The sequence below is a fragment of the Podarcis cretensis genome, assembly GCF_951804945.1.
Source record: "Podarcis cretensis genome assembly, chromosome: 11".
Lineage (NCBI taxonomy): Eukaryota > Metazoa > Chordata > Lepidosauria > Squamata > Lacertidae > Podarcis > Podarcis cretensis.
The window spans coordinates 50,087,439-50,113,451 of record NC_137180.1 but is presented as its reverse complement, the minus strand read 5'-3'; the positions used below and the strand labels follow the sequence as shown (position 1 = coordinate 50,113,451).

Genomic DNA, 26,013 nt, shown 5'->3' with positions numbered 1-26,013 from the left:
CCACAACACACACAAACTGCAAACCATTTCTATTCAGCACCATCACGGGTAGCCAACATGATGTCCTCCTGTAGGACTACAACTCCCATCAGCCCTGACCACTAGCCATGCCATGCTGCATGCAGAAGATCCAGGGTTCAACACCCCCCAACCCCCAGCTGAAGCTCAGTCAGAACAGTCTGCTGCTGCAAATCAGAGCAGACAACACCAACCTGGATGGGTGGGTGGGTGAACCACAGTATGACCTTCTTGTGTTTGGACAGGAGAGAGACATATGCAGAACAAGTACCATGATAGAGACAGCATTTGTCAATGCATGTGAAGCACAGTGACTCTCTGTCACGGTACATATATGAATACATTGGTACCTCGGGTTAAGAACTTAATTTGTTCTGGAGGTCCGTTCTTAACCTGAAACTGTTCTTAACCTGAAGCACCACTTTAGCTAATGGGGCCTCCCACTGCCGCCGTGCAAAGTTCTTAACCCGAGGTAATATTTCTGGGTTAGCGGAGTCTGTAACTTGAAGGGTCTGTAACCTGAAGCGTCTGTAACCCGAGGTACTACTGTAGTTTAGAACTGAACGTTTACATTTCCTAGGAACACAAGAGCCACCATACTGCACCATACCAAAGACCCATCTAGTCCAGGATCCCGTTCTCACAGTGGATGACAAGATGGCTATTGAGAAGCCTGTAAACAAGACCTGAGTGCATGTCAGTGATTTGCACCCAACACTTGATTCCTCTGAAGGTGTCGGCTACCTAAATGAACTTCCTCATCCACGCACAGTTGACTTGTCATGTGATTCTGTATGACTATTTCCCACAAGCTGGAACTCTTGGGAGGGAAGGACTGGGAGCCCACCTTACTATTCCAGAAAGTTCCACTCAACACTCTAGGACCTGCGTTCAAATAAATGTGCTTTTAGGACTGCAATGCCAATTGTCAAAGTCACTACAGTGGTACCTCAGGTTACATACGCTTCAGGTTACAGACTCCGCTAACCCAGAAATATTACCTCGGGTTAAGAACTTTGCTTCAGGATGAGAACAGAAATCGTGCTCCGGCGGCGCGGCGGCAGCAGGAGGCCCCATTAGCTAAAGTGGTGCTTCAGGTTAAGAACAGTTTCAGGTTAAGAACGGACCTCCGGAATGAATTAAGTTCTTAACCCGAGGTACCACTGTACCAAGAAACACAGTTAAGGAGGTATTTTTAACAGCAGCTTTCTCAGCCGGCTATGGAGAATACGTGACACGGCAAAAACACAGGGCCTTTTAAGACTCAAAGCTGCTTTCAGGTTGAGTTTGTGCTGTAGGGCACCAGCACGGAAAGGGACTGCATCTTCATCCACCCGTGAAGAAGCGAAATACAGACACAAACACACATAACGCACAAATCAATGGAGGTCCCAACTATGATCAAATACAACCAGACATCCTCCATATGTGAAATCTCTTACGTATTAGGTCTTGAAGCAAACTCATGAATGTGGTCAACGGTTATTAAATAACTATGCAAATGTACTAGGAGGGTGAATTGCAAGGGAGGCACACTGGAGTTGAGGAATGCCTAGTAAGTCGTATCTTCGGTTTGTCACTGCGAATGACTCGTAAGAGTTTACTTTAGCTCTCCACATGCCGCTACAATTAAGCACAGGGCTACAGGACAGCCAACACCACAGGCCTACGAAAAGGCTCCAACTGCATGAACCAGGTTGCAGGATTCCTATTGCATCAAATGCAAATTATCCACTTTCCTTTAACTTTGTTTTTTGCCTCGTGATTGAGCTTTTCCATTTCAGACTGCAGGTGGTAGTTGGGGTTTACAGTCTCTGAAGATTTCTCCAGATTTACTTGTTTTCTAACTTCCCTATAGGTATAAAACTATCACATCAAGGCAAGACCCAGCCTGGAAGAATTCTCCCCAGTGGCAATTCTCAACACGTAGGAAAATATTTACGCGAATCAGTGTTTTTTAAACACGCAAAAAAAGATCCTCATCTGCAGAAGAACAAGCTCAACATGACCACTGTGCTGAACTTGTAGGTCAGCCCACTAACATCTAGGTATTTGCACTCCCAGTTTCAGCTGGCGGGTACAATAAGAAGACTCTAACTAGGGAAATGTTGCTTTCCAGGTTTTGCATCACCGAGTCTCTTCTAGCTACCACAGACAGCGAAAGCGAAAGGGCTCGGGGGCAAGGGAAGAACTCGGCTTTAAAGAAGTGGAACCAAAACCATCTCTCGAGTCTTTTTGAACAAACACATGGCAGAAACTAGTTCACAGGCTTGAATTGGGGACCTTGCGCTTCCCAATATGGGTAGAAATGTTTTGCTTTTAAGCAGCCATCCAAGCTTAAAGGACCCAGGGGACATCTTGTGAACATGGCCTAGAAACTACCTGCGACTAGGAAACCGTTTTGAGAAAGTGCATCTAACATTTTTCATAGGCTTTCAGACCCTCCAAGTGCCCCTATTTTCTAGGGACAGTCCTGGATTTACAGAAGCCATCCCGGTTTCTGATCCCAGAACATCCCACTTCTCTTTTGGACGTCCCTATTTTCATTGGAGAAATGTTGGAGGATATGGAGTTATGCGAACCCCAGGTCAAGGAGCTTTGTGTTATGTACTGAAGTTCTCCCCCTGGGCCAGCAGGGGGATACTGTAGATAGTTTTCACTCAGGTCCACATATGCAAATAAGGGATCGAAAGTGACATTCAGTGATTGGATAGTTTAAGAAAATGGTTACTGTTGCGTTCTAGTGGAGCCTATATAAGGAGGCTGGCTGAACCCTTCAGTTCAGTTCTGTTCTGGCCTGTGAATAAACAAGAGCTGTTTGAAGAATCGCTGCGTCGTCTGATATTTTCACCCACAACTTAACACTTTGGGCCTACCCTGCAGGTAGGGCTGTGAACGTTGCCAGTCTGAAACCCTGGGTAGCTGCTGCCAGTCAGCGTAGGCAATTCTGAGCTAGATGGAGCACCAGTCCGATTCTGTATAACAGAGCTGCTTATGTTCCTTTATAAGATTGCCTACTATCATTCCCTTTTCACACAAAGATCCACAGGTAAACAATGCTTATGAATGGAAGCCAAGCCATTCAATGGTTCCTTTTAGGTAGACACAGAGACTTGCAAGGCCTGAACTTCATACGTCGAATTCAAAATGCACACAATCTTTCTGCAATGCACAGAATTGGATTTCTAGGTTTCAAGGTCAGCTTTCCTTGCTTTATAGTTTTGAATGTGGTGCCTTTTATTAGTTTTGTTTACTCTTTTTTCCTCTTAAGCTTACAGCACCGCATAGCAAGCCCTGTCGAGTGATGTATCTTTATGACACACTGAACTACACTTTACCCATGAAAAAAGCTGCCACATGTTTCATGCTGTCCGATTTTATTAGGTCACTGCACAAAGAAGAGTCAAAGGTAATTCCTTTTAAAAACAAAAACACAACCACTAGCCCATTTTCAATTTGGTAACATTTTTCCTCCCCAGATTCTAGTGCAATGCAGTAGAGTTGACAATATTGATTGCAATTAAAAATAGCAATAAAGCCAGGAGGAATTAAAGACAAGCTTTCAAGATCAGAAATTTTTGCTCAGTGATATTTACGACAGCATCAGAAATCTTTTCTCAGTGTGGGTAACCAGGAACTAAGGGACTGGTGTTAAAAAAAAGATCCAGGCTTGGATTCACCCTCCCCTATAATCTCATGTGCCATAAATGATGGAATTCCATGTGGAATCTGTTATTTGGATTCTCAACAATCTCAACATTCATTTACAAACAAAAGGTGTGGGGATGAAGCAGGTTTTTGGCCTTGATGTCTACAGAGATAGGTATGAATGACTCCAAAATTCAGAGTAGAAGAACATTTCTGCCATGCCTTCTGATCTATTATCAATAACTCCTAATCATGAGCCCCTCCCCCCCCAGCCTGCATAGTCTTCTCATAATCTTCCCATCTCTCCCATGGAGGAGCAGGAGGGGAATCTCAGCTACCACATTGGGGAGGGAATCTCAATTCACACTGGGCTGCTTTTATTATAAGGAAGAAAATGTACAGGCATATCATTGGCTTGCAGCGTTTTTTTCACACCTACAATTTGTAGGTGTGAAAAAATATAAACTGCTCTGGAATCTGCTTCAGTCACTTTCTTCCCTATCCGAGTTTCCAGCCTACTTTGCCTTTCTCCCAAAACAGCATGCAACAATTTGTAAAACAAATTATTTCTGCATCAATATTTATAACAGAGGGAAAAACCATACCTGTACAAGACTGCAGACTCTAGATAAGAGCAACAACCAATAGCACAAATTAGCAGCCAGCAATGAATACTTTCTTAAAGCAGCACTTCAGTGGGTTCGAGAAATGCAGTCCTTGACAATAATATATTCTCTAATTACCCAAATAAAAGCTGCACAATTTGGGTCATCCTGTCATTCTTCTTGTTTCTAGAGATTTGTGGCTTTGGGAGTTCTTGAGCAATGTGCAGTTCCACAAAAGCCAACAGGTCCATCTATGACTAACTGTGAGTTAATGAAAAGGCGGCTTGGGTGCATAGTAGATAGGGCTGCTACACCAGGCAAAGCCAATAGGGTGCCGTCCAAATGGGGTTGGACTCCAACTCCCAACAACCCCAGCCCCCATGGCCAATGATCAGGGATGATGGGAGCTGTGGTTCAGCAGTAGGTCAGAGTCTGCCACTGAAGTAGAACTGCCAACACTCAACCATTCACAAGAGATTAAAGTGGTACCTTGGTTCTCAAACGCCTTGGTACTCAAACAACTGGGAACCCAAACACTGCAAATACAGTACAGTAGTAAGTGTTCCCTTCTGCGAACCTTTTTCGGAGGTTGGATGTGCTCTGTTTTGAGTGCCACACTTCCGTTTCGAGTGTTACGCTGAGGCCTGTCTGTTTTTGCTATTTATTCTGCGTTTTTGTGGCTCTTTTTTGTTTTGTTTTGTTTTTGTGACTGTGTGGAACCCAGTTCAGCTACTGATTGATTGATTATGTGACTGCAGTACATTGTTTATTGCTTTCATTTTATGGATCAATGGTCTCATTAGATAGTAAAATTCATGTTAAATTGCTGTTTTAGGGGTTGTTTTTACAAGTCTGGAACAGATTACCGTATTTTTTGCTGTATAAGACTCACTTTTTCCCTCCTAAAAAGGAAGGGGAAATGTGTGTGCGTCTTAAGGAGCGAATGCAGGCTGAGCAGCTATCCCAGAAGCTAGGACAGTGAGAGGGATCGCTGTGGAGGGCTCCCTCTTGTTGTTCTAGCTTCTGGCTTAGCCGCACAAAGCCTCATCAGGGCAGGGCGAGCCTTCATCCCGCTGCCCTGAAGAGGCTTCGTGCGGCTATCCCAGAAGCCAGAACAGCGAGAAGGATCACTGCACAGCGATTCCTCTTGCTGTTCTGGCTTCTGGGATTCAGAATATATTTTTTTCTTGTTTTCCTCCTCCAAAAACTAGGTCTGGTGCATCTTATAGAGTGAAAAATACGGTAATCCATTTTGCATTACTTTCTATGGGAAAGCGTGCCTTGGTTTTGGAACGCTTTGGTTTTGGAACCAACTTCCGGGACGGACTAGGTTTGAAGACCAAGGTACCACTATACAAGCAACTAAGTAGATTCTATGCACTCTTCCAGACTTTAATCAGGGGAAGAATCATAGAAGTGTAAAACTGGGAGGGACCACAAGGATCATCTAACCCCTGCACACAAGAATCTTTTGCCTAAAGTGGGGCTCGAAACTACAACCAAGAGTTTAAGAGTCTCCTTTTAAGAATTATTGGGACAGAAGTTCCAAACAAGATGATTAGGCTGTTTATGATTCTAACAACAGCAGCAAAGAAAGCAGCAAAATGGAAGCAGCAAAATGGAAGAAAGAAGTTCCCACCAAAAAAGAATTGGCAAAGTTAACAGATAAAACAAGAGAACCTAACGGTAACTGTTTTATGGAAGAATGGAAGCTTTTTTCCAACTACTTAAAGAACTACTATAGTATGATGAATTCACGAACAGGATTTGAACTATAAGCAACAGAAGGAATTAGAGATTATTGTATTGTTAGGGTGTAAGAGAGAGAAAATAAGGTGCAGCAAAGAAGGAGAAATAAAAAACGCCATGGAAAATGGAGTGAGAAGTCGACAAAAGAAAATAAAAATCTGTTACGTATTGGAGTGTATATCTGAAACTTTTGAAAACTTAATAAATTATAACTGAAAAAAGGAATCATTTAAAGAAGTTTCCATACACTCATCCAGACTACATAATCAGGGAAGAGTGTCTGATAATGTCTCCCAAGATCACAGCACAGGAGTGAAGGCTTTCTCTGCTATTTCTACCTAGTATGGGATTAGCTCCCAAGCGAAGACCAGCTCTCCTCTAGGGAGGAAGGAAACAACTCTCTTACCCAAAGGAGAGAGACAATTGGACATGAGCCTGACTTCAGAACTATCAACGTTCAGAAAGCATCGGGAGAGGACTTCAGTCTCTCAGGACACACTGCTGCTGACCTGATTCTGTAACAAAAAGTTTCAAAGGGAGACTTCAGAGCAAAATTGCTGAACTGGAACTTATCCTCAAGTTTCATTCTATTCATTTAGTTCTTGATAGGATCTTCTCTCCCACTCCAGGTGTCAAATTAGCATAGCAAAGGTGGGAAGATTGCATTATCTAAAATTCCTGCACTGCTCGCATCTTGTATGTGTTTTGCATGTAAGTGTCACAGCCCTACTTGCATTTCATGACCTTTGGGCTTCAGTGATTTGATTTTCTCTCCTCCCTGTGCCACACTCTGTATTTTTCAATAATGAGAGATAAAGGCTAGATAAAGATATTTCTCTGCCAACTAACAATACCACTTCATATATCTGATAAAGAGGCTCATTGCCACAATATACCTGCTAGTATTTAAAAGCCACACAACATCCATTCCAAAGTCCATAAATTACACTGGTCAACAACAAATTTGTTGTCTGTGTTTTTTCAGTTGATTTAGGACGAATCTGATGCGTTGAATCCAAAAATCACATTGGTTTTGCTCAATCAGGTCAAGTTTTTGAGCTATGGCCACATGTCATTTTTTTAGAGCCAGTGTGGTGTAGTGGTTAAGAGCGGTAGTCTCGTAATCTGGGGAACTGGGTTCGCGTCTCCGCTCCTCCACATGCAGCTGCTGGGTGACCTTGGGCCAGTCACACTTCTTTGAAGTCTCTCAGCCCCACTCACCTCACAGAGTGTTTGTTGTGGGGGAGGAAGGGAAAGGAGAATGTTAGCCGCTTTGAGACTCCTTAAAGGGAGTGAAAGGCGGGATATCAAATCCAAACTCTTCTTCTTCTTTTACGTTTTTGTTCACATGTACGCTTGGGTGGAGCATTTTAGAAGAAGTTGGTGGGGGTAAAATGCCATGTCGAATAATTGTTTTGATTGGAAATGATTATTTTAATGACAAGTTGTATTCAGGTCCTATAGTTCTGGGCGATTATGTCGAAAAGGGATCAGTTTGAAGTCATAAAACCTCGAAATCTTCCATAAATTGGTGCGGCAAAGCATAAAGTTGGGGGATCAAAACTAAGTTAATGGGGCAGCCGCCCCACGAAGTGTATAGGAAACTCCACCCGCGCATGCGCCAACTTATGACTAATGACTTATGGGTGGACCAATGGCAAGAGGAGTCTGAACTTTGGAATTCCCATGGTTTGGAGGGAGCCGACAAACCATGTCACTGACTGCTACTTCTGCACTGTTGATGTGACTGGGATCAACAGAAAGAACCGGAGCAGCCTCAAGTATCCTGATCTTCAATCAGCACATCGTCCTGTAGCTCATTGTGATGAAATTCCAGTGCCTATCTTTGGAGAACTTCCTGACATTAGTGACGAAGATGCCTCCAGTGTTGGAGGACATGAAGAAGAAGAAGTGGTTCTTGAAGATGATGCTCCACATCCACTTTCCCAAAACGAGTTGAATGATCTAGTTCACGACCTCAGCTTGTCAAAGGACTCTGCCAAACTGTTGGCATCCAGACTGAAAGAAAAAAACCTCCTCTCTGACAGTGCTCACATCAGCTTCTTCCGCAACAGGCATCAAGAGTACCTCCGTTTTTTCTCGGAAGAAAAGGACTTGGTGTACTGTGCAGATATTGTGCAGCTTCTGCTCAAGCTTGGAGTGCCACAGTAGGAACCCAAAGATTGGAGACTGTTCATTGACAGCAGCAAGCGATCACTGAAATGTGTTCTGCTACACAACGGCAACCAGTTTGCCTCTATACCCCTGGCACACTCGAGTACACTGAAGGAGAACTATGAAGTGGTGAAGTATGTGCTGGAGAAAATTGGTTATGATCAGCATAAGTGGTTTATTTGTGTTGACCTGAAGATGGTGAACTTTTTGTTGGGACAACAGTCTGGCTTCACCAAGTACCCATGTTTTTTGTGCATGTGGGATTGTAGGGACCGTGCTCAGCATTACACGAAGGACTGGCCTGTGCGGGAGGAATTGGTGCCTTGCAAAAAAAGGAACGTCATCAATGACCCTCTGGTGGACAGAGACAGAATACTCTTCCCACCGCTGCACATCAAGCTCAGCTTAATCAAGCAGTTCACCAAGGCTCTGGACAAGGATGGTGACTGCTTCACTTACTTGTGCCAGGCTTTTCCAGGATTGACCATGGAGAAGTTGAAAGCTGGCATCTTTGACGGTCCTCAGATCCGTCAGCTCATCAGAGATCCAGACTTCGGAAACTCAATGAACGAAGTGGAACTGGAAGCGTGGAAGGCATTTGTTCTGGTAGTGAAGAACTTTCTTGGCAACAATAAGGCCAGAAACTACACAGAACTTGTCAACAACATGCTGACTGCTTTCAGAAACCTGAGCTGCAACATGAGCGTCAAGATGCACTACCTATTTTCACATATGGACCGGTTTCCTGAGAACCTGGGTTCAATGAGTGACGAGCAGGGGGAGAGATTCCATCAGGACATGAAAGAGATGGAGACCAGGTTTCAGGGTCGCTGGGACGCAGTCATGATGGCTGACTACTGTTGGACTCTGAAGAGAGACCTCCCTGCCACTGAGCATTCCAGGAGTTCCAAGAAACGGAAGTTCAAGCCCTGAAGTTTGAAAAATGGTGAAGCAACATGCAATTTACGTGTACTTACCTTTATCAATGCCCACCATTCAGTTTACAGTAATCGATGTTTCTATCAGGTAATCAATATATGTTGTTGGAAAAACATTTTTTTTCTCTTAAAAACATATTTAGGATGATATATGTTGACAAAAATCAGCTGATAATGCCACAGAAATGTAATCGATTTTGTCACAAGATCTGATTTTTTTCAAATCAACATAGCACAAAAACCTGACCTGATGGAGAGAAACGGATGCCATTTCCTGATTCAGCAGTGCAAAAATACCCTAAATCATTTGTAGAAATCTAGACAACATTCAAAAGGTAAAAAATTGTTGCCCAGTGTTATTATTACTGTATTGTTACAGGGAACCAGGAAGTGGGCCTTCTTGGTAGTGGCACCTGCCCCTTGGAATGCCCTCCAGTCAGATGTCAAAGAGATGACTAATTATACATCTTCCATAGGCATCTGAAGGCAGCCATGTATCAGGAAGCTTTTACTGTCTGATGTGTCTAGTGTTCTTTTATATTTTGTTGGAAGCTGCCCAGAGTGGCTGGAGCAACGCAGTCAGGCAGTGTACAAACAAATTATTATTATTATTTAAAGAACATGGCTTTCCCCAAAGAATCCAGGTAGTTTGTTAAGGAGGAAGGGAATTGAGTTTGAAATGTATGATGTGCCCAAATTGTCACTTTCCCAAGAACCCAAACTTTGATCTATCCTCAACCACCACCTCCACAGAGCTTCCTTTTGTAATGATACCTTTAGGGGCAATTGTGGAATTGATGTTTATTTACTGCATCAATATTACTTTAAAATTCGAATACAGAACTGAGAAGCCCAGTCTGTAAAACACGTCCTGTTAAAGGCCTGGGTGGTAAACAAAAAGTTCTTCAGCCGGTGCAGAAAAGACCATGTGTTGTAGCCAGTGCTGATCCTACTCATGAGAAGACCCACCGAAATAATTAGGCATGGCTAAGTTACATGCTTCCATTTCAGTGGGTCTATTCCGAGTAAAATTTCTCTGGCTAGGACCCCATGAAGGCATTGCCAGGTGAACCATTCTGGGAAGGCTATACAGTGGTTCCTCGGGTTAAGAACTTAATTCGTTCTAGAGGTCTGTTCTTGACTTGAAACTGTTCTTAACCTGAGGCACCACTTTAGGTAATGGGGCCTCCTGCTGCCGCTGCACAATTTCTGTTCTCATCCTGAAGCAAAGTTCTTAACCTGGGGTACTATTTCTGGGTTAGCAGAGTCTGTAACCTGAAGCGTATGTAACCTGAGGTACCACTATACTCTGACAGTATTCTACACTTTTCATAAACCCCCTCCTCAGCTGTTGGGAAATTAGCCTACAGAACTTTTTATCACAGAATTGTAGTGTGGGGAAGGGACCCCCAAAGTCATCTAGTCCAACCCCTTACAGTGCATGAATCTCGAAGAAAGCATCCATTTTAAACCAAGAAACCAACTTAAAATAGAATAAAAGCAATGGCTATCTTGGCTCCGGGCTCTTTCAGAAATAAAATAATCCACGGAAATTAAAATAACCTATGCAAATAAACCCAGAGCAAGGATCTCTACCTGAGAAAGGCTGCCATTTACAGGGCTCGCTCCTTCAGGAGGCGCTCCGCCGCGGTGTCCCGCCCAGGGAACGGAAACGCTTCCTCACGTGCAAACGAGCCAGCAACTTTTCCAAAGCCTAGCCGGCTCTGAGCAAAGAGGCGGCCGCTCGGCTTCTCTCCTCCTGCACCCCACCCACCCATTCCTTTGCGGTCCGGCTCTCTTGACAAACCTCAGCAGCTGAAGTTCTCTGCTGGGCGACCTCGTGGTTTTCCTAGGCTGGGCGGGGAGCCGAAGGGACGGGCCCTGGACCGGGAGGCGCCCAGCCCTCCAGAACTTTTAACCAGCCTGGACTGGGGCAATTTCCCTTCCCAACACCTGCTGCTTGCTCAACATCTAACTTTGGGGGGCCGCCAGCCCTCCTCCCGCTCCATGGTTCCATAAACACCTCCCTAGTGCCTGCTACCCTACCCAAACACAAACCATTATTCAGAACAGTGGTTTGCACGACCCACTAAGGAAGGTACACAACCGAATTCTAAACAGTAGCAAGACATTGCACATTTACTCAAAATCCAGCTAAATCTTTTTGGTTTAATTCATTCAACAAAACTGGTGGGCTGGTGAGAGTAGCTTTTCAACGTCATTTGCACCTCCAGCGATACCCGGCCGCCCCCTTGTCTCTTATTAGCGCCTCTCTCTCCCCCACCCCACCCCACCCCCAGGTTATCCCACCGCCTCCCAGGATGAGCTCGCAAGCTTCCTTGCAATTTTAGGGCAGTGGATTGGTCCTAATTAAAGTATTATTGCCCAGCTGTGGATTTTTTTTGGGGGGGGGGGGTAGTTCCTTACGGGCCAAGACGGGTTCCTTTGCTCTTCACGTTTCTCCAGCTAGTCCTGAGGAAGAAAATCACATGCATACAAGCGGAGCGGAGCCCAAACCTGCAATTCCTATAAATCGCCTTGATTTGGGAAACACGTCTGAAATCAGAGCTGGGCTTCTCTGCCTTCCCGCAAGGGGGATGCCTGGGACAGTCTTCGAAAGACTCAGGGTGTTGACCTGGATTTCAGCGGAGAACAATTCGAAGAGTATTTTGTTTAAATAATAATGATTGCGAGGGCAGACTTAGTTCAGCCTCCGCTCCCCCAACAGTGGGAAAAGATGACTTAGTCTTGGGCACAACTTTCCCCCCACGCTCACACATGCAGGCACGGAACACGCCCCTCTTCGGAAAGCAGAGGGGCAAAACCCAAACAGGGGGGCGGAGTGCGGAGAGATGGAGGGTCTATCGTGAGGGTCTCTGCCCCCCCCTCCCCGCCGCCGCCCAGGCTGCCCTCCTAGCCCCATCCGTCCTGGGGGTTGGCTTCTCCTGAGCCGCCTCGACACCCTCCAGAACCCCACAAGCGTTTTCACAGCCCCCCATTCTCCCCCGTCCCTAGAAGCCCCAGCCCTGTCTGCCCCGCTCTCCGCAATCCGCCCTCTCACCTGCTACAGCTGCTGCTGGTGGTCCAGAGGCAGCCTGTGATTCTCGCAGTTCAAAGCAGGGAGGAGAAAGGCGGGTTTTTCTGGGTTTTAGTTTGGTTTTTTTAAAGCAAAGATCCGAGTCCTCCCGCTAGTGTTGTTCTCAATTTAGCTGCACCGCTTGCAACCATTGGGGGGGAAGAACCGTGGAAACCGCCCGCCTCCCTTCTCTGCGATAGGCGGGACGGCTGGGAGGAGAAGCTCTGATTCGTAGCTCCAAGAGCCCCCCACTCCCTCGCCGCGCTTTGCCTTTTTGGTAAGGGGGCGAGGAAACCCCGCTCTTCCCTTTTCTCCCGTTTGCATCCAGCGTTCATTCAAAGATGAGGAGCGCCCCGCCCCTTCATTTGCATGGGGCGGGGCCCTTCCGAGGCGGAGGAGGCCGAGGAGTCCCCATTGGCTGGGGGCGTTCCTCTCCGAGTGACGCGTCAGGGCCGGTGTTCCCCCGCTGCCGCCGCGCTCTGTACCCACAGAATGAATATATGAATGAATGATGAGTGGCTGCATCACACTTATTCTGAAAGTCTCCTCGAGGAGGTTGCAGAGAGGGGAAGGCGACAGAGATTTCCTCACTCTCCCTTGCTGCTGGGAAGTTGCTGAGCAGGGAGTGTGGAGACTGTGAGACTCCCTCTCCGGGAGGCCACGTCTGTTTTCCCCGACGTGACAGCTGCTTCACCACCAAGGCAAAGCGCCAAGAAACTGTGAAGAGAGACGTGGACTTTTCTCTCTCATTTTTCCCCTCCTTAAAAAATAAAAAATTGCAACATGCAAGCACAGCGGGATCAAGCTGTGAACAGCTTAGGGCTTTAATTCCATCACTTAGTATGCTGGGAATAATTGATGGCACTCACCTCGTTTGAAGGATGACATTGTCACACAGGTATTATTAAATCCACAGCACATCCCTGCAGGAACTGCAGGCACTCGGAGGCGATGGGAGGCTCCAGTTCCCCTGCCTGGGCCTCTGCCAGGCCTGGTCTCGTGGGCGGCTGGGTCACCCCCTCCTCTCCGCTAGGCTGGCTGCCAAAAATACTTCTGGGTGTGCGCTGTGAGGGTTTGGTATTGATTGGAAACAGGAAGGCTCAGACTTTGTCATTGCCAGCCTGGCTTAATTAACTCAACAGGCTGAGCCTCCCTGATCCGGATCGGCCACTATACCAAGGGTGTAAGGGTCAGAGGGCATCTCCTTGCATGGGCAGTGGGTGGCATCCCTCCTTCTCCCCCCACCCCGCTTTGAAGCTTTCTCTTAGGGCCAGCCTTGACACCAGAGCAAAATGAAGTAGCTGCTTAGGCAGCAGGTTCTATATAGGGCACAGTTTTCTTGCCCCCAATTTCTATCTCTCCGAGTCATTTCTTTAAAACATACCAGTGTGGTCCAGAGCAGAACCCACCCATCAATCCGTACGGCTTTTCACTTCGGGTTCGAGAACATCTGAGGCTTGCCATAGTCATGTTCAGAGCCTCCAAGGGGGTTGTGCCATTCTCTGAGCAGTTTCTCAGCAGCACAAAGATGCTTATGAGTTGTCTGGAAGCAGCTGGCGGGCAAAAACGTACCAGAGAGGAAGCCTCCGAGATCACAGGCTGGAGGGGGCAGGTGAGTCAGTGAACAGCCCAAACCCAAATGCTGGTAGCATTTAAAGTGCTTTGAAGTTACTTAATCGGTTTTAAATAATACTTTGATTTTAGGGGGGAGGGGTGTTAAAAGAAAATTTCTCTAATTTTAAATAAATTGGGGGGGGGGGAGTACCTGGTGCTTCTCTTTTATGCCAATATTTTGAATGTATTGGCTGGCTCCAGGAAGCCAAAAACATGCTCAGTTTTTACTGAGCAATTTGTGCTGAAATCTGCCTCCACAGTTTTTATTATATCACCACAATTTTAAAAGGGTTAGATATTTCCATTTTCCTCCAAGGCTGACTTAAAAACTAAAGATATTTACATTCCCCTCATGACCTTGCAAGAACCACCAAACAATTATTTTTTTTGGAGGGGAGAGAACTGGCGTCTGAATGGTACAGCAAAACTTTTTAAAATGTTGGCCTTGGTGTTTGTGTCAGCTTCCAGCAACATTATGTCTTAGGCCTGCACTGCTCTCTCCCCCACCCCTTTAATTAATGCTAAAAAGCTTAATAAAACGTATTGGACCATGGGCACCATGTTGCCTCAAACAACTTTAAATATAGCTTTAGAACCATACTTCAAAGAATCTTATTTGGGTTCTTCTCAAGTCTCTCTTCTCAATGCTATAATGTGAGGGTTGTGGTCCCTTTAATCCTTGGTGTTAATCCAAAGATAAGTTACCTGCAATAAGATGTTTTCAATTACTAGTATTAAATGATGATCCCTGTAGATGATGGCAATGTACATCCACTGGGCAAGTATTGGGATCAGAATCCATGGTTCCCAACCCAGCCTTGCAGGCATCTGGCCTAGAAATTCCAGGCTAGCAAGATGATCCATGTAGGTTTATATTTTCTTAGCACTTCCAAACAACTTCAGGTGAATTTACTTTGCTATTTTAAAAACTGGTGTGAGTTAGTGGTGCTGAATTTAAAAAGAGCAAAACTCCGATAGTGCAAAATTTAGAAGACTGGAAACACACAGGTAACTAGCTACAGCAGGATAGATGAAAACACGGCAAAGGTGAGATCTAATATGTTTCTAGGCTTACGAAAGTCAAGGCACTGTTACAGGTGGGTGGCTGTGGCACTTCAAAGCACCTTTCCATTTCCAAAGGAAGCAGAAGCTAGACATTTAGGAAGAATTGTTCCTTTGGCTACATTTCTAATGGTGACAGCTATTACTGACTCTCTTGCTAGGTTTGTGAATAATAATAACCATCTACTGAATTTCTAATAATGTCTTGGCAGCAAATTATAGTTGCCTCATTATGGCAGTTTTGCCACTGGCATCAAGAGGAGCAAGATCTGGCTCTGTATTCCTGAATTCAATGCTGCAATAGTTTCGGCCTATTATCTATCTGCCGCACTCATTGAAAAGTTAGTAATTTTCATCTGAAAGTGTTAAGCCACTCTCTGCACAAAGAGAAAATTGATTCTCGCACACTGCGTTTAAGTAGTGGGCCTAATACAGTAGGAATGCTGAGACGAGGAAAGCAAAGCTTCATTCGGGTTATTTAGATATTGTGCCAAGCAAAGATATGTCTCTTTCTTCCTCTGCCTGCTAGTTCCTATTGAACAGGTGTTCCCACCTACTTCACTGGGCCTGCACTGAGCTACACAAAAAGACCGTAGTGAAAGATACCTGAAGCTACACCAACCTGCAAGACAGGAGGCTGAAAGGGGGCAGCCTAGAACATCTGGATTTGGCCAGCGAAGAGTGTTTTGAAGCTGGCTGGGAAACGTTGCTGTCAGGGACTGATTGGAGGCAGAGGAATGGTGGGAGAAACCAGCTGGGGAACCCCCAGTAAAAGAAAGGAGGAAAGGGAAAAGACTGGGAGATGTCAGAAGCTGAAGTGGTGACAGTTTAGTGAGTTGTGAGTGTCTGTAGCAGAGAGAAGTCCAGAAGAAGCAGAAGCAGGAGGAGAGAGAGACCAAGATGCAGAGATGAGTCAGGCTGGTAGAAGCACAGGTGAGGCCCCTCCTGCTGCAACAAGCTCCCCTCTCCCCTGGTCTGCCAGAATCAGAAGAGGTCTTAAGTGGGCAGAGGAGAAATTAGTGTCATGCAGGCACAGTCTCAGACTGCTTGGAAAAAACCCTGGAGAGGCACCTGAGGGAAGGCCATGCCCCTTAGTCTCTCAAGTGCTTCATAGGGGAAAGAAGAGTTGCTGTGCTCATAAGGCCCGACACTCCTGTGTGGATCCTGTGTTTACAGTGGTACCTCAGGTTAAGTACTTAATTCGTTCCGGAGGTCCATACTTCACCTGAAACTGTTCTTAACCTGAAGCACCACTTTAGCTAATGGGGCCTCCTGCTGCTGCTGCACCGCCAGAGCACAATTTCTGTTCTCATCCTGAAGCAAAGTTCTTAACCTGAAGCACTATTTCTGGGTTAGCAGAACCTGAAGCGTATGTAACCTGAAGCGTATGTAACCCGAGGTAAAGGTAAAGGGACCCCTGACCATTAGGTCCAGTCGTGACTGACTCTGGGGTTGTGGCGCTCATCTCGCTCTATTGGCCGAGGGAGCCGGCGTACAGCTTCCGGGTCATGTGGCCAGCATGACTAAGCCGCTTCTGGCGAACCAGAGCAGTGCACGGAAACGCCGTTTACCTTCCCGCTGGAGCAGTACCTATTTATCTACTTGCACTTTGACGTGCTTTCGAACTGCTAGGTTGGCAGGAGCAGGGGCCGAGCAGCGGGAGCTCACCCCATCGCAGGGATTTGAACCACCAAGCTTCTGATTGGCAAGTCCTAGGCTCTGTGGTTTAACCCACAGCGCCACCCGCGTCCCTGTAACCCGAGGTACCACTGTACTAATAAAGAGTTCACTCCACTTACTTTGTGTGATTTACCTCTGACTCACTCCTGTCAGTTGCTAAGAAGTTCCTGTATGGAAATAAACAAGTTTTATGTCACTGCAGCAGGTCAAGCCTTAAATGAAATGGTGCTCCAGGCAAGGAGCATCTTCAGCAGCCCCCCCCCCCCATTGGTTCAGCTTCAAATACTTTACCTCTTTGCATTTGTAGCCCATTTCAAGGCAGATGTATGCATGACGTGCCCCAGCTGTGCGAGATAGTAAATGTGTGTGCAACCAACTAATCAGAGGTGCCCACAATCACTCGCCAGTGCCCCATTTGTTGAGTGGGCACTGATACTGCAAATTCTTTCCCACAGATAAAAAGCAAACTTCAACAAAATGCTGGACACATAGGGCTGTGTTGCCAGCTTTGCAACTGGATGTCGTTTTGCACAATTTATTTCAGCTGTTGAGTGGACGCTTGAATGGAGAACAGTGGGGGCTGATGGTATGGAAGGATCTGTAAGCAAGAAGCTTCTAGGCACAGAAACTCTCACAAAGTACATTAAACATTTAGAAGAGAGCTGTGTAATTCAGACGTTTGGAATTACAGCAAACAGGTCCTAGTCTTGTTGATATATTCAGTAAAATCCAGTGATAAAGCTTGCCTCAGGGCTTCTGCTTGTCCTTTGCCGAGAAAGCATGGGTCAAGCGGTTTCCCATTTGCACTGTGGTTTCTAGGCATAGGTCTGAGCAGTTTTGCCTTTGGCCTGCCGCTTCTTCCTGGAAAACACACTCTTTAGCACTAAATCGGAACAGCCACCTGCGGAAAATCCGATTGCTGTTTGCTCAGATTCAGCGCTAAACTCTGGGTTTCCCTGGGTGAAAATGACTGGACAAAGAGAGGTGTGGGCAAGCCCTTAGACCCAGGGTATTACTTGAAATAGCAGGTGGGTGCTGCATTTTTCCTCAAGGGAAAAAAAAAAACCTCCCTGCACACAGAAAGCCAGCATGTCTAGGAGGCTGATTTGAGCTAGTCGTCTCCCTGGCATGATTTTTCCCACTACATTCAGGCTGGGAGAACATGAAAGCATGCAAGCTCCCACCTGCAACCTGAAGGGTTAGGGTGCATTCCAAGAAAAGCTTCACTGTGGTTCTGCTAAATACTGTATGCAAACTAGGCCTAGGGACCACAGAGCCTGCTTATATTTGATGAGATTTAGGAGTCATGATCTCCTTTTCCTCCACACAGTCAACACCTTCCCTTTTTCGCTGCAAGCTCGTTTCCTTCTCATGTAGGTCAACTGTATACCTCTACAAAACAAGGATTAAATTCCTCACCTATAGCATGAAAAGCCACACCTATCCACCCACACTTATACAGTTGCGACAGCTTTGCAGCAAATTATTTTTTAAGATTATTAGGGAGAGCAAGGCATAGTTCTTTATTTAATACACCAGGAAAGCTATAGAGTTGCTGAAGTCATAAAACTTTTTTAAAAATAAAGGTCTGGAGATGAATGTTTGATGTGTGGGTTGCTGGATGAAGACACACTGCTGGCATGGACTTTAATGTATTGCTACTTGCAAAGTTAGCATCTTAGAAAGAACTTGATTTGCTTGTTTTGCTTTGTTACTGGCAAAATGGAAAGTGTGAAAACACCCTGAGCTGTTGAACTGGTGTGAGAGGAGAAGCAGGTTTATAATTTGTTACCATTTTCAATGGATTGATCTCCTTGGAAGAATGACACAGCCAAGGACATGGTTTTTCGTTCCTGAATACTCTTTCAGATCAGAGCTAGGACTTTCAAGCGTTTTCCAGTGATCCAGACATCGCCACGTGTAAACGAAATCATTGGCACAGTGTTTGAATGTTTATTTAGATATATTTAATTCACTCTTCTTCTGGAAAATTCACTATGTGCATTACAATTTGCGTTCAAGTGCAGTGAAAAATTCACACACCCATCCACAGAATATAAGGGAAATGTTACAATGCAGAATTTCATAATTCAGAATTCCACCCACAAACTCAGTATAGATGTCCATCACCATAGTAGCCACTTGGACAAATGGAATTCCTTCCTAGATCAATGTGCACACCTGAATTACCTGCTCAGTAGAGTCATCACTGAATCCACACAGTTTGCATTGTATAGGCAAGATTAGGATCCCCCAAATGCTAAATTTGCAGCCTATAGGAGTGGATTTCACACTTTCTACCTACCAGTGTGTTTGTATGCTGCAACTGATATTGTAAGTGTTGGCACTTTATGAATGTGCATGTATATTTTACTTGTAACTTTTGGGAGGTAACTGCCTGAAAATCCACACACAGCTTGTTAAATGAAAATCAAGCTCTCCAGAACAGTAAAAAACTGCTCTTCTAAAAAATATATTAATATGCTTATCAACCTACTAAAAAAGAAACTCTGTGTATGTTTCCTGTGTTCTGTCTTCACACACATATTTCATCTTTACACAAATTTACAGTTCCCTTGATACTGAAAGATGTATGATGGAGAGCCAATGCGGGTAACCATTAAGGACCACTTAAGTCTAAATTATCATGAATCATGGAAAGCTGATGCGTCATCTGGTGCAAACACAGGGGGAATGTGCCAGGCTACCATCTTCAAAATATGTAACTCCTTGGAAGTTTAAAAAATAAATGGTCGTTGAATATCTTCACTGGAAGTTGATCTTCAGTGTACCTACAGATTTATTAATTGGTCTCAAAATCTGAATGGTCTACTGTAGAGGTAACTTACCCTCAAAAATATGGTTTAGTAGCAATTTATAGATTTGTCCCTTGGGGCAAGATTCAGCTTAGTTGTACATAATGCACAGAATGAGGTCTTGCTCTGGAAGGATGGGAGAATCCCCAGAACAGGTTTAAGGAGGCATTGGGGGCACACAGGTAGAAGAGGGTTGGGAAGTCTAGTGGACCTTGTTCTGTGTGCTATGTTGGCAATCAAGTTTCTTACCACTCTGGAACAAACCAGGGGGGTCATCCAATGCTGACAAATAGTGCAAGATTCAGAATAGGCAGGACAAAGTACTTGCTCCCTCAGCATGCAGATTAAATTATGGAAATCACTGTCACAAGGTATAGTGACAGCTACGAACTTTCGAGAGAGTTAAAACGGGAGGAATACATGAAGGATAAAGCTATTGAGAATTAGCACTCTTGCACTTTTGTGTACTATGTAAACCAGTTCTATAGAAATTAGTAGAACTTGTTTCCCCCCTGAGAAAACACCCTTAGACTGATGGTCTATCTTTACTGAGGCAGAGAATCAAAAGTTCTCCTCATCTGTAACTCCTGTGCAAAATGCACTGTCCAAATGAGTAATATGGGAATTTGGCCCAATAGGAGACTTGCCTGCTTCTTGCTCCCTTAACTGTCAAGAAATCAAACACAGTAATATTCCCATTTGGATGTTTCCGGCCATTTCCATTTCTGAGAGACGTAACGTGAGAATCAGCAATCCAAATGCAATTCCCTTTGCATGCAGAACCCTCTGCATCACAGCATGTAAAGCAACGGGAGCAGTTGGAAATTAAATACTGGGGTGTTGTTTGATAGAGATAGCAACCTATTTTTGCTCTCAGTGATAGCAACACTCACCCTTTTGCTGCTGTAGCAGGAATATTTACATTCTGCTGTGAAGGAAGGCTGCTCATTCACAGAACTGGCACAGCAGATTTATGCATGAATTCTTTACAATAAATATCTGGTGCTTTTAAAGGCACCCGCTGAGTTCAAGTAATCTTTCTCCTGAGTTTATGTGCAGATCTTTTATAAACATACAACCTAGGTAGGCATGCCAGAATGTCAGCATGCTTTATCAATACTGCATTTAACTTACATACTCTGCCAGAGGAAATTAAATAAAACACACACATACACTTACTTACAGATCAGCAATGTTTTTGAGAAACAATTGTTCTTCGCTATCTGCAGTAGATAAACAGCATGATCCTCATATGTTATCACCAGAGTCACAAAACAGCTAAGGGGCATTAGCACAATTCAGAAAATATTGTGACACAGCTACATATCATTAGAAGCAATGGAATGGAAAGAGATTCAATCCCCAGGATCTCCAGTAGGGCTGTGAATGTCTCACCATTTGTTGGGACTGTGGTCCTGTGACTTCATGTTGGATCCGTTCCAGTTTAAACGCACATTTTTGAAAGGTTTTTGAAGCATCCATAGGGCTTCTTTTCAGACCTACCATTTTTACTCACATCCACTGGCTTCTGCGGTTGCCATGTGCTGACAATGAAGTGGAGCTGTTTTGTTTATTTTTATCTATTTATTGCATAAAATTTATATACCTCGATTGTAAAAAGAAAAGCCCTCAAAGTGGTTTACAAAAGAAGGCAATAAAATCAAGAAACATTTGCAACTCTATTTTAAAACACACAAAAATTAAAATACCGAAACACATTAAAAAATTACGGCAACTTTCTGAGCATCTGGGTAGGCTTCTCTAAACAAGAATGTTTTTAGCAGGTGCTGGAAAGAATACAGTGAAGGCACTTACTTAATCTCAATAGGCAGGGAGTTCCAAAGCGGAAATGCTTTCCTTGTTATTTTGTTTTCCTCTCCCTTCCAGGTTATCAACTTGTGTGCATTCAGAATGTCTCCCTTCTTTTTATATTTTCTTTTTTCTTGCTACACACATTTCATGCAGCTTAACCAGCATCTTGAGTCAAACAAAAAAACACACCAGAGGAACGGAGGAAGCTTTTGCATATGGTATTTTGTCAACATATTTTATCAGAGCAAGTGGTATAATTCATAATGTAGCCAAACGCAAATAGACAGCAGACGTTATTATGAAAGGAAACAAGTAAATATATAAATGATTGGCCTTAAGAAAAAAAATCTAACAAATGCATTTCAATGTAAATAGAATGTTAGGCAGCAATTTATTGTTGGGAGGCGATGTTTAGAGGATGTAAAGTTGTTGTTTTTTAATGGTGGAGCTGTTACTTCTGCCCGAGATGAGACACAGGTGTATTGTAGGAAGCATGAAAAATTCAGAAGACTGACGAATCACATCAATCAGCTGAAGTCCTGGTGGATGCAGAAAAAGAAACTGACCTACAAAATGATACTACTCTCATAGACTCCATTTTCCCCACATTCCCCGCCTACCAATAAAATCTCTGACAAATTTAGTGCAGCTCCCATTAGCTAGACAAGTTGTTCAGAATTCCATTGTATCTGAAAAAAGGAAACTTGCCTAGCAAAACTCATACCATGTTGCATTAATATACATTACTATCCAAATTGCCACATTTTTATTACCTTCATAATTCCTAGTTAGCTGAACTCCCTGAGTGTCTTCCAGGTAGCTCTTTATTAGCATTGCTCTTCGTTAATAGCACTCCATTTATGCAAATGTCTGATGATCCAACTGCTTTTGTTGTCACAACAATGCAATCAAGATGAAGCAATACTCTGCTGCACTTAAAACATCTGCTAATTGAAAAAAATTATATACTACAGCACTCAGAAACAGTGGTGTTCGAATGGCTAGTTGCAGGAGTCAGCATGTTGAGAATCTCTGCTTTCGCTTAACAAACTGATGGATGGGAAGGAGAATTCCTATCCCTCCATGGCTCTTAAGAGAAAATACACTTCACTTGTTTGGCAAGTTACACCTCAGACCTTGGTCCCATGGGCTAGCTAGGGTGAAGAATGAGCATGGAAGCAGAAGCCAACTAAGAAATGCAAAAAAATGTAAATGTATGCAAAAGGTCCATGATGTATTTTGTGTTGTAGAATCCAGCTTCTTCTGAAAAATAGGGTGGTATTCAACTAAGTTTTACTCAGAAAAGACCTACTGAAATTCACAAACATGACCAAGTTAGGTCCATTAATTTCAGCATGTCTACCCTGAGTAAAACTTGAACACCACCCTGTTTTTTCCTTTCTAAACCCACAAACCCAGCCCTACAAGGTAAAGGTAAATGTAAATGTAAAGAACCCCTGGGTGGTTAAATCCAGTCAAAGGCGATTATGGGGTTGCGGCGCTCATCTCGCTTTCAGGCCAAAGGAGCCGGCATTTATCCACAGTTTTCTGGGTCATGTGGCCAGCAGGACTAAAACACTTCTGGCACATGGAGGACTGTGACAAGTGCCAGAGCACATGGAAACGCCATTTACCTTCCCGCCACAGCAGTCCCTATTTATCTACTTGCACTGGCGTGCTTTCGAACTGCTAGGTTGGCAGTAGCTAGGACAGAGCAACGGGAGCTCACTCCGTTGCAGGGATTCGAACCACCAACCTTCCGATCAGCAAGCCCAAGGGGCTCAGTGTTTAGACCACAGCGCCACCCACAGTCCCCCACTGTATTATGCTCAATCTCAGTATCAAAGCAATTGAAAGAAACTTGCCAAGGCGGAATGCAGAAAATGATGATCATACAACCTACACATTTCCAATTGGGAAAAACCAAGAGGAAGTAAAAAAAAATAGAAAGAAATAAGTGACAAGTGACAAAGATCTCTTCCTGGCCTCCGGTGTCTGGCATATTCAATGTAGACTCATATTTGTGGTTTGCTAATGTTAATTTATGTTCCTCCACAAGCCCTAAAGAGTTTTCAGACATACTTCTTTTGTTGCCAGTTCTAACAAATGTATCAGGCCTGTTTGGGTTTGCATGTTTTTCAAAATAAAGGAGGCAAAACAGCAGTAACTAATTTTGTATTTGCCAGAGGGAAATATGAATTTCATATTTTGCTGTAAGGTTGTATTTGAGAGTTTTCAAAAGGTTATCATGCACAGCGACAGATGTTTTCATCAACATTGATTTGTTTGGTGTTGGGGGGTTTTTTGCGTTTACTTCTGAGGACCTCAGAGCGATGCAGGTGGAAGCTGTCCCATTTTAATCTCATAATATGCATCTGTGGCTGGCCAAGAGGTTTACCAATGGTCGTCCAGTATGCTTCTTGATGATGGAATTCAAGTTTCCCAATCCATGCATATCACTCTGTCCACTATACCAGTGGTGGGAAACCTGTAGCCCTCCAGATAATCCAGGACTCTTAATGCCAATCAGCACCAGCCATCATGGTCAGTGGTCAGAGATGATGGAAGATACTGTACTAAACTGCTCATTTATATGTACCTGTCCCTTTACAAAAAGTCAGCTTTATCAAGCCAAGATATATTTTCCTGCTAAAAAAGAGTTGTGGTTTGAAGGCTCATTTTGTTTTCATTTTCATAATGCAAAATTATGAGTTGTGTATCTCACGTCTCCAGTGCCTCATAAAGAGGTGATGTACTTGTTAATGTCAATGTAACCATTTTACACTGACGTAAGCAGTCATTGCCTGCAAAGCTCTCCTCTGCTAAGTGCTTAGTCTCCTGAATTTTTCATGCTGGTACAATCCATCTATGACTATAAAGGCTCATGAAAAGATTTATCGCGTTAAAAAAGAAAAGTTAGCCTTTCCCCCTACTGATTTCCTCCTGTATTATCTCAGTTAAACCATGCAGCAGATTGTGACCTACTTATAACATTCATTTTACATTAGGTTAAAAACCCGCGAAGTATATTACCGTATTTTTCGCTCTATAAGACGCACCAGACCATAAGACGCACCTAGTTTTTGGAGGAGGAAAACAAGAAAAAATAATATTCTGCATCTCAGAAGCCAGAACAGCAAGAGGGATCGCTGCGCACTGAAAGCAGTGATCCCTCTTGCTGTTCTGGCTTCTGGGATAGCAGTGCAGCCTATATTTGCTCCATAAGACGCACACACATTTCCCCTTACTTTTTGGGAGGGAAAAAGTGAGTCTTATAGAGCAAAAAATATGGTATTTTGCTTCTGCTAATCAGGAGATGGGCCAAAGGACCAACGTAAAAGAGACACCACTCTTGAACACGGGCACCACTCGGAGGTTTCTGAGATATTGCCAAAAGTTTTCCAAGTTTTTTCTCTACTCCCATAAGGACTAGATACTTGGTCCCTCCCCCCTCAAACTCGTTTCTGAAGAGACAGGCTTTGCTTGCTAGGTACAAAAATTGACACAGAATCACTTGCTATTGCAAGGACCTTCTGAATGCAAAGCAGACACCGTACCAGGGTGCTAAAGCTGTCTTTTTAAGGCCTGGTGTGATAGTCTGTGCTGTGCATCTATCTCATGTCCTACTAGACTCATTTGTGGTTACCTAAGAGGTGGGTGGCGCTGTGGGCTAAACCACAGAGCCTAGGACTTGCCGATCAGAAGGTCGCGGTTCAAATCCCCGCAACGGGATGAGCTCCTGTTGCTCGGTCCCTGCTCCTGCCCACCTAGCAGTTCGAAAGCATGTCAAAGTGCAAGTAGATAAATAGGTACCACTCCGGCGGGAAGGTAAACGGCGTTTCTGTGCATTGCTCTGGTTCGCCAGAAGCGGCTTAGTCATGCTGGCCACATGACCCGGAAGCTGTACGCCGGCTCCCTCGGCCAATAAAGCGAGATGAGCGCCGCAATCCCAGTCAACCATGACTGGACCTAATGGTCAGGGGTCCCTTTACCTTTACCTTTACCTTTAAGAGGTGGGTACAGCCAGCAGTAAACTAATCCACAGCTAAGACTATAAACGGCTAACTAGTCATGATAGTCATATGCCTTCTTCAGGATCAGAGGCAGCATGCCTTACACTACAGGTTGCTGAGAAGGCAGTATTACCTCATTCGACTGCTGAGCTTCCCAAGAGGCATCTGGTTGGCCACTGTGGAAAAGAGGGTGCTGAACTACAAAGGCCATTTCTTCTGTTCTGATGTGTCCCTTGCTGCCTTGCTAGACCCCAAGGAGAAGAGACATGTTAACTATTAGTCACTTGCTCACATTTGTGAAAGAGCAAATGGCAATACGTGTGGGAGATCCCTCCTTTTTTCTGCAGTTTAAACACAATGCAAAGTATTTCAAGTAGCAGAGCTGGGAAATACCTCTGTCGGCCTGATTTCTTGGAGAGCTGGTACCCATCAGGGCAGTCAGTACTGGGCTGGAGAGAACTGCATAGGTTTTGAAATTCTGAGATTGGTGACATACAGTACTCATTTCCTCTTGACTGTAGTATCCCAGGGAAAGGTGTAGGTACAAAACAACAACAACAGATACATTCAAACCACCTCCTGTAGACAACAGAACATTATTGCATCTGCAGACCTCTAAGTTTAGCTCTAGCCTCCTGAGAAAAAGGGTGCATAATCTCTTATTCAGTGACCTACATTGTAGTGGGTTTTCAAGCCTTAATCTATTCAGTGAGCAGGTGTCTAAAGGGGGGAGGGAGGCACTGAATGTTCATCAGGCAATAAACCTCAAATGCTGCAAATTTGTGCAATATGCAGAATCCAGTTTGG

At 44.4% G+C, this 26,013-nt stretch overlaps 2 protein-coding genes across 3 annotated transcripts in view; one reads left to right on the top strand and one right to left on the bottom strand.

Annotated features, from left to right (window-relative positions):
* Window positions 1–10,824, bottom strand: part of PDZD2 (PDZ domain containing 2) — a 251,641-nt gene extending 240,817 nt beyond the window's left edge. Inside the window, exon 1 of one of the 2 annotated variants that reach the window (XM_079994649.1) lies at window positions 10,730–10,824. The gene's annotated coding sequence lies outside the window, so the exon portion shown is untranslated. The remainder of the gene's footprint in view (window positions 1–10,729) is intronic. The other variant, XM_079994650.1, reaches the window with a different exon arrangement.
* LOC307226476 (uncharacterized protein) lies at window positions 7,405–9,484 on the top strand. The gene is made up of 2 exons (XM_079995185.1): window positions 7,405–7,612; window positions 8,190–9,484. Exon 2 carries the CDS (start codon window positions 8,391–8,393, stop codon window positions 9,126–9,128), a length of 738 nt encoding a protein of 245 aa, XP_079851311.1. The 5' UTR covers window positions 7,405–7,612; window positions 8,190–8,390; the 3' UTR covers window positions 9,129–9,484.
* Window positions 10,825–26,013: the final 15,189 nt, after the last annotated feature.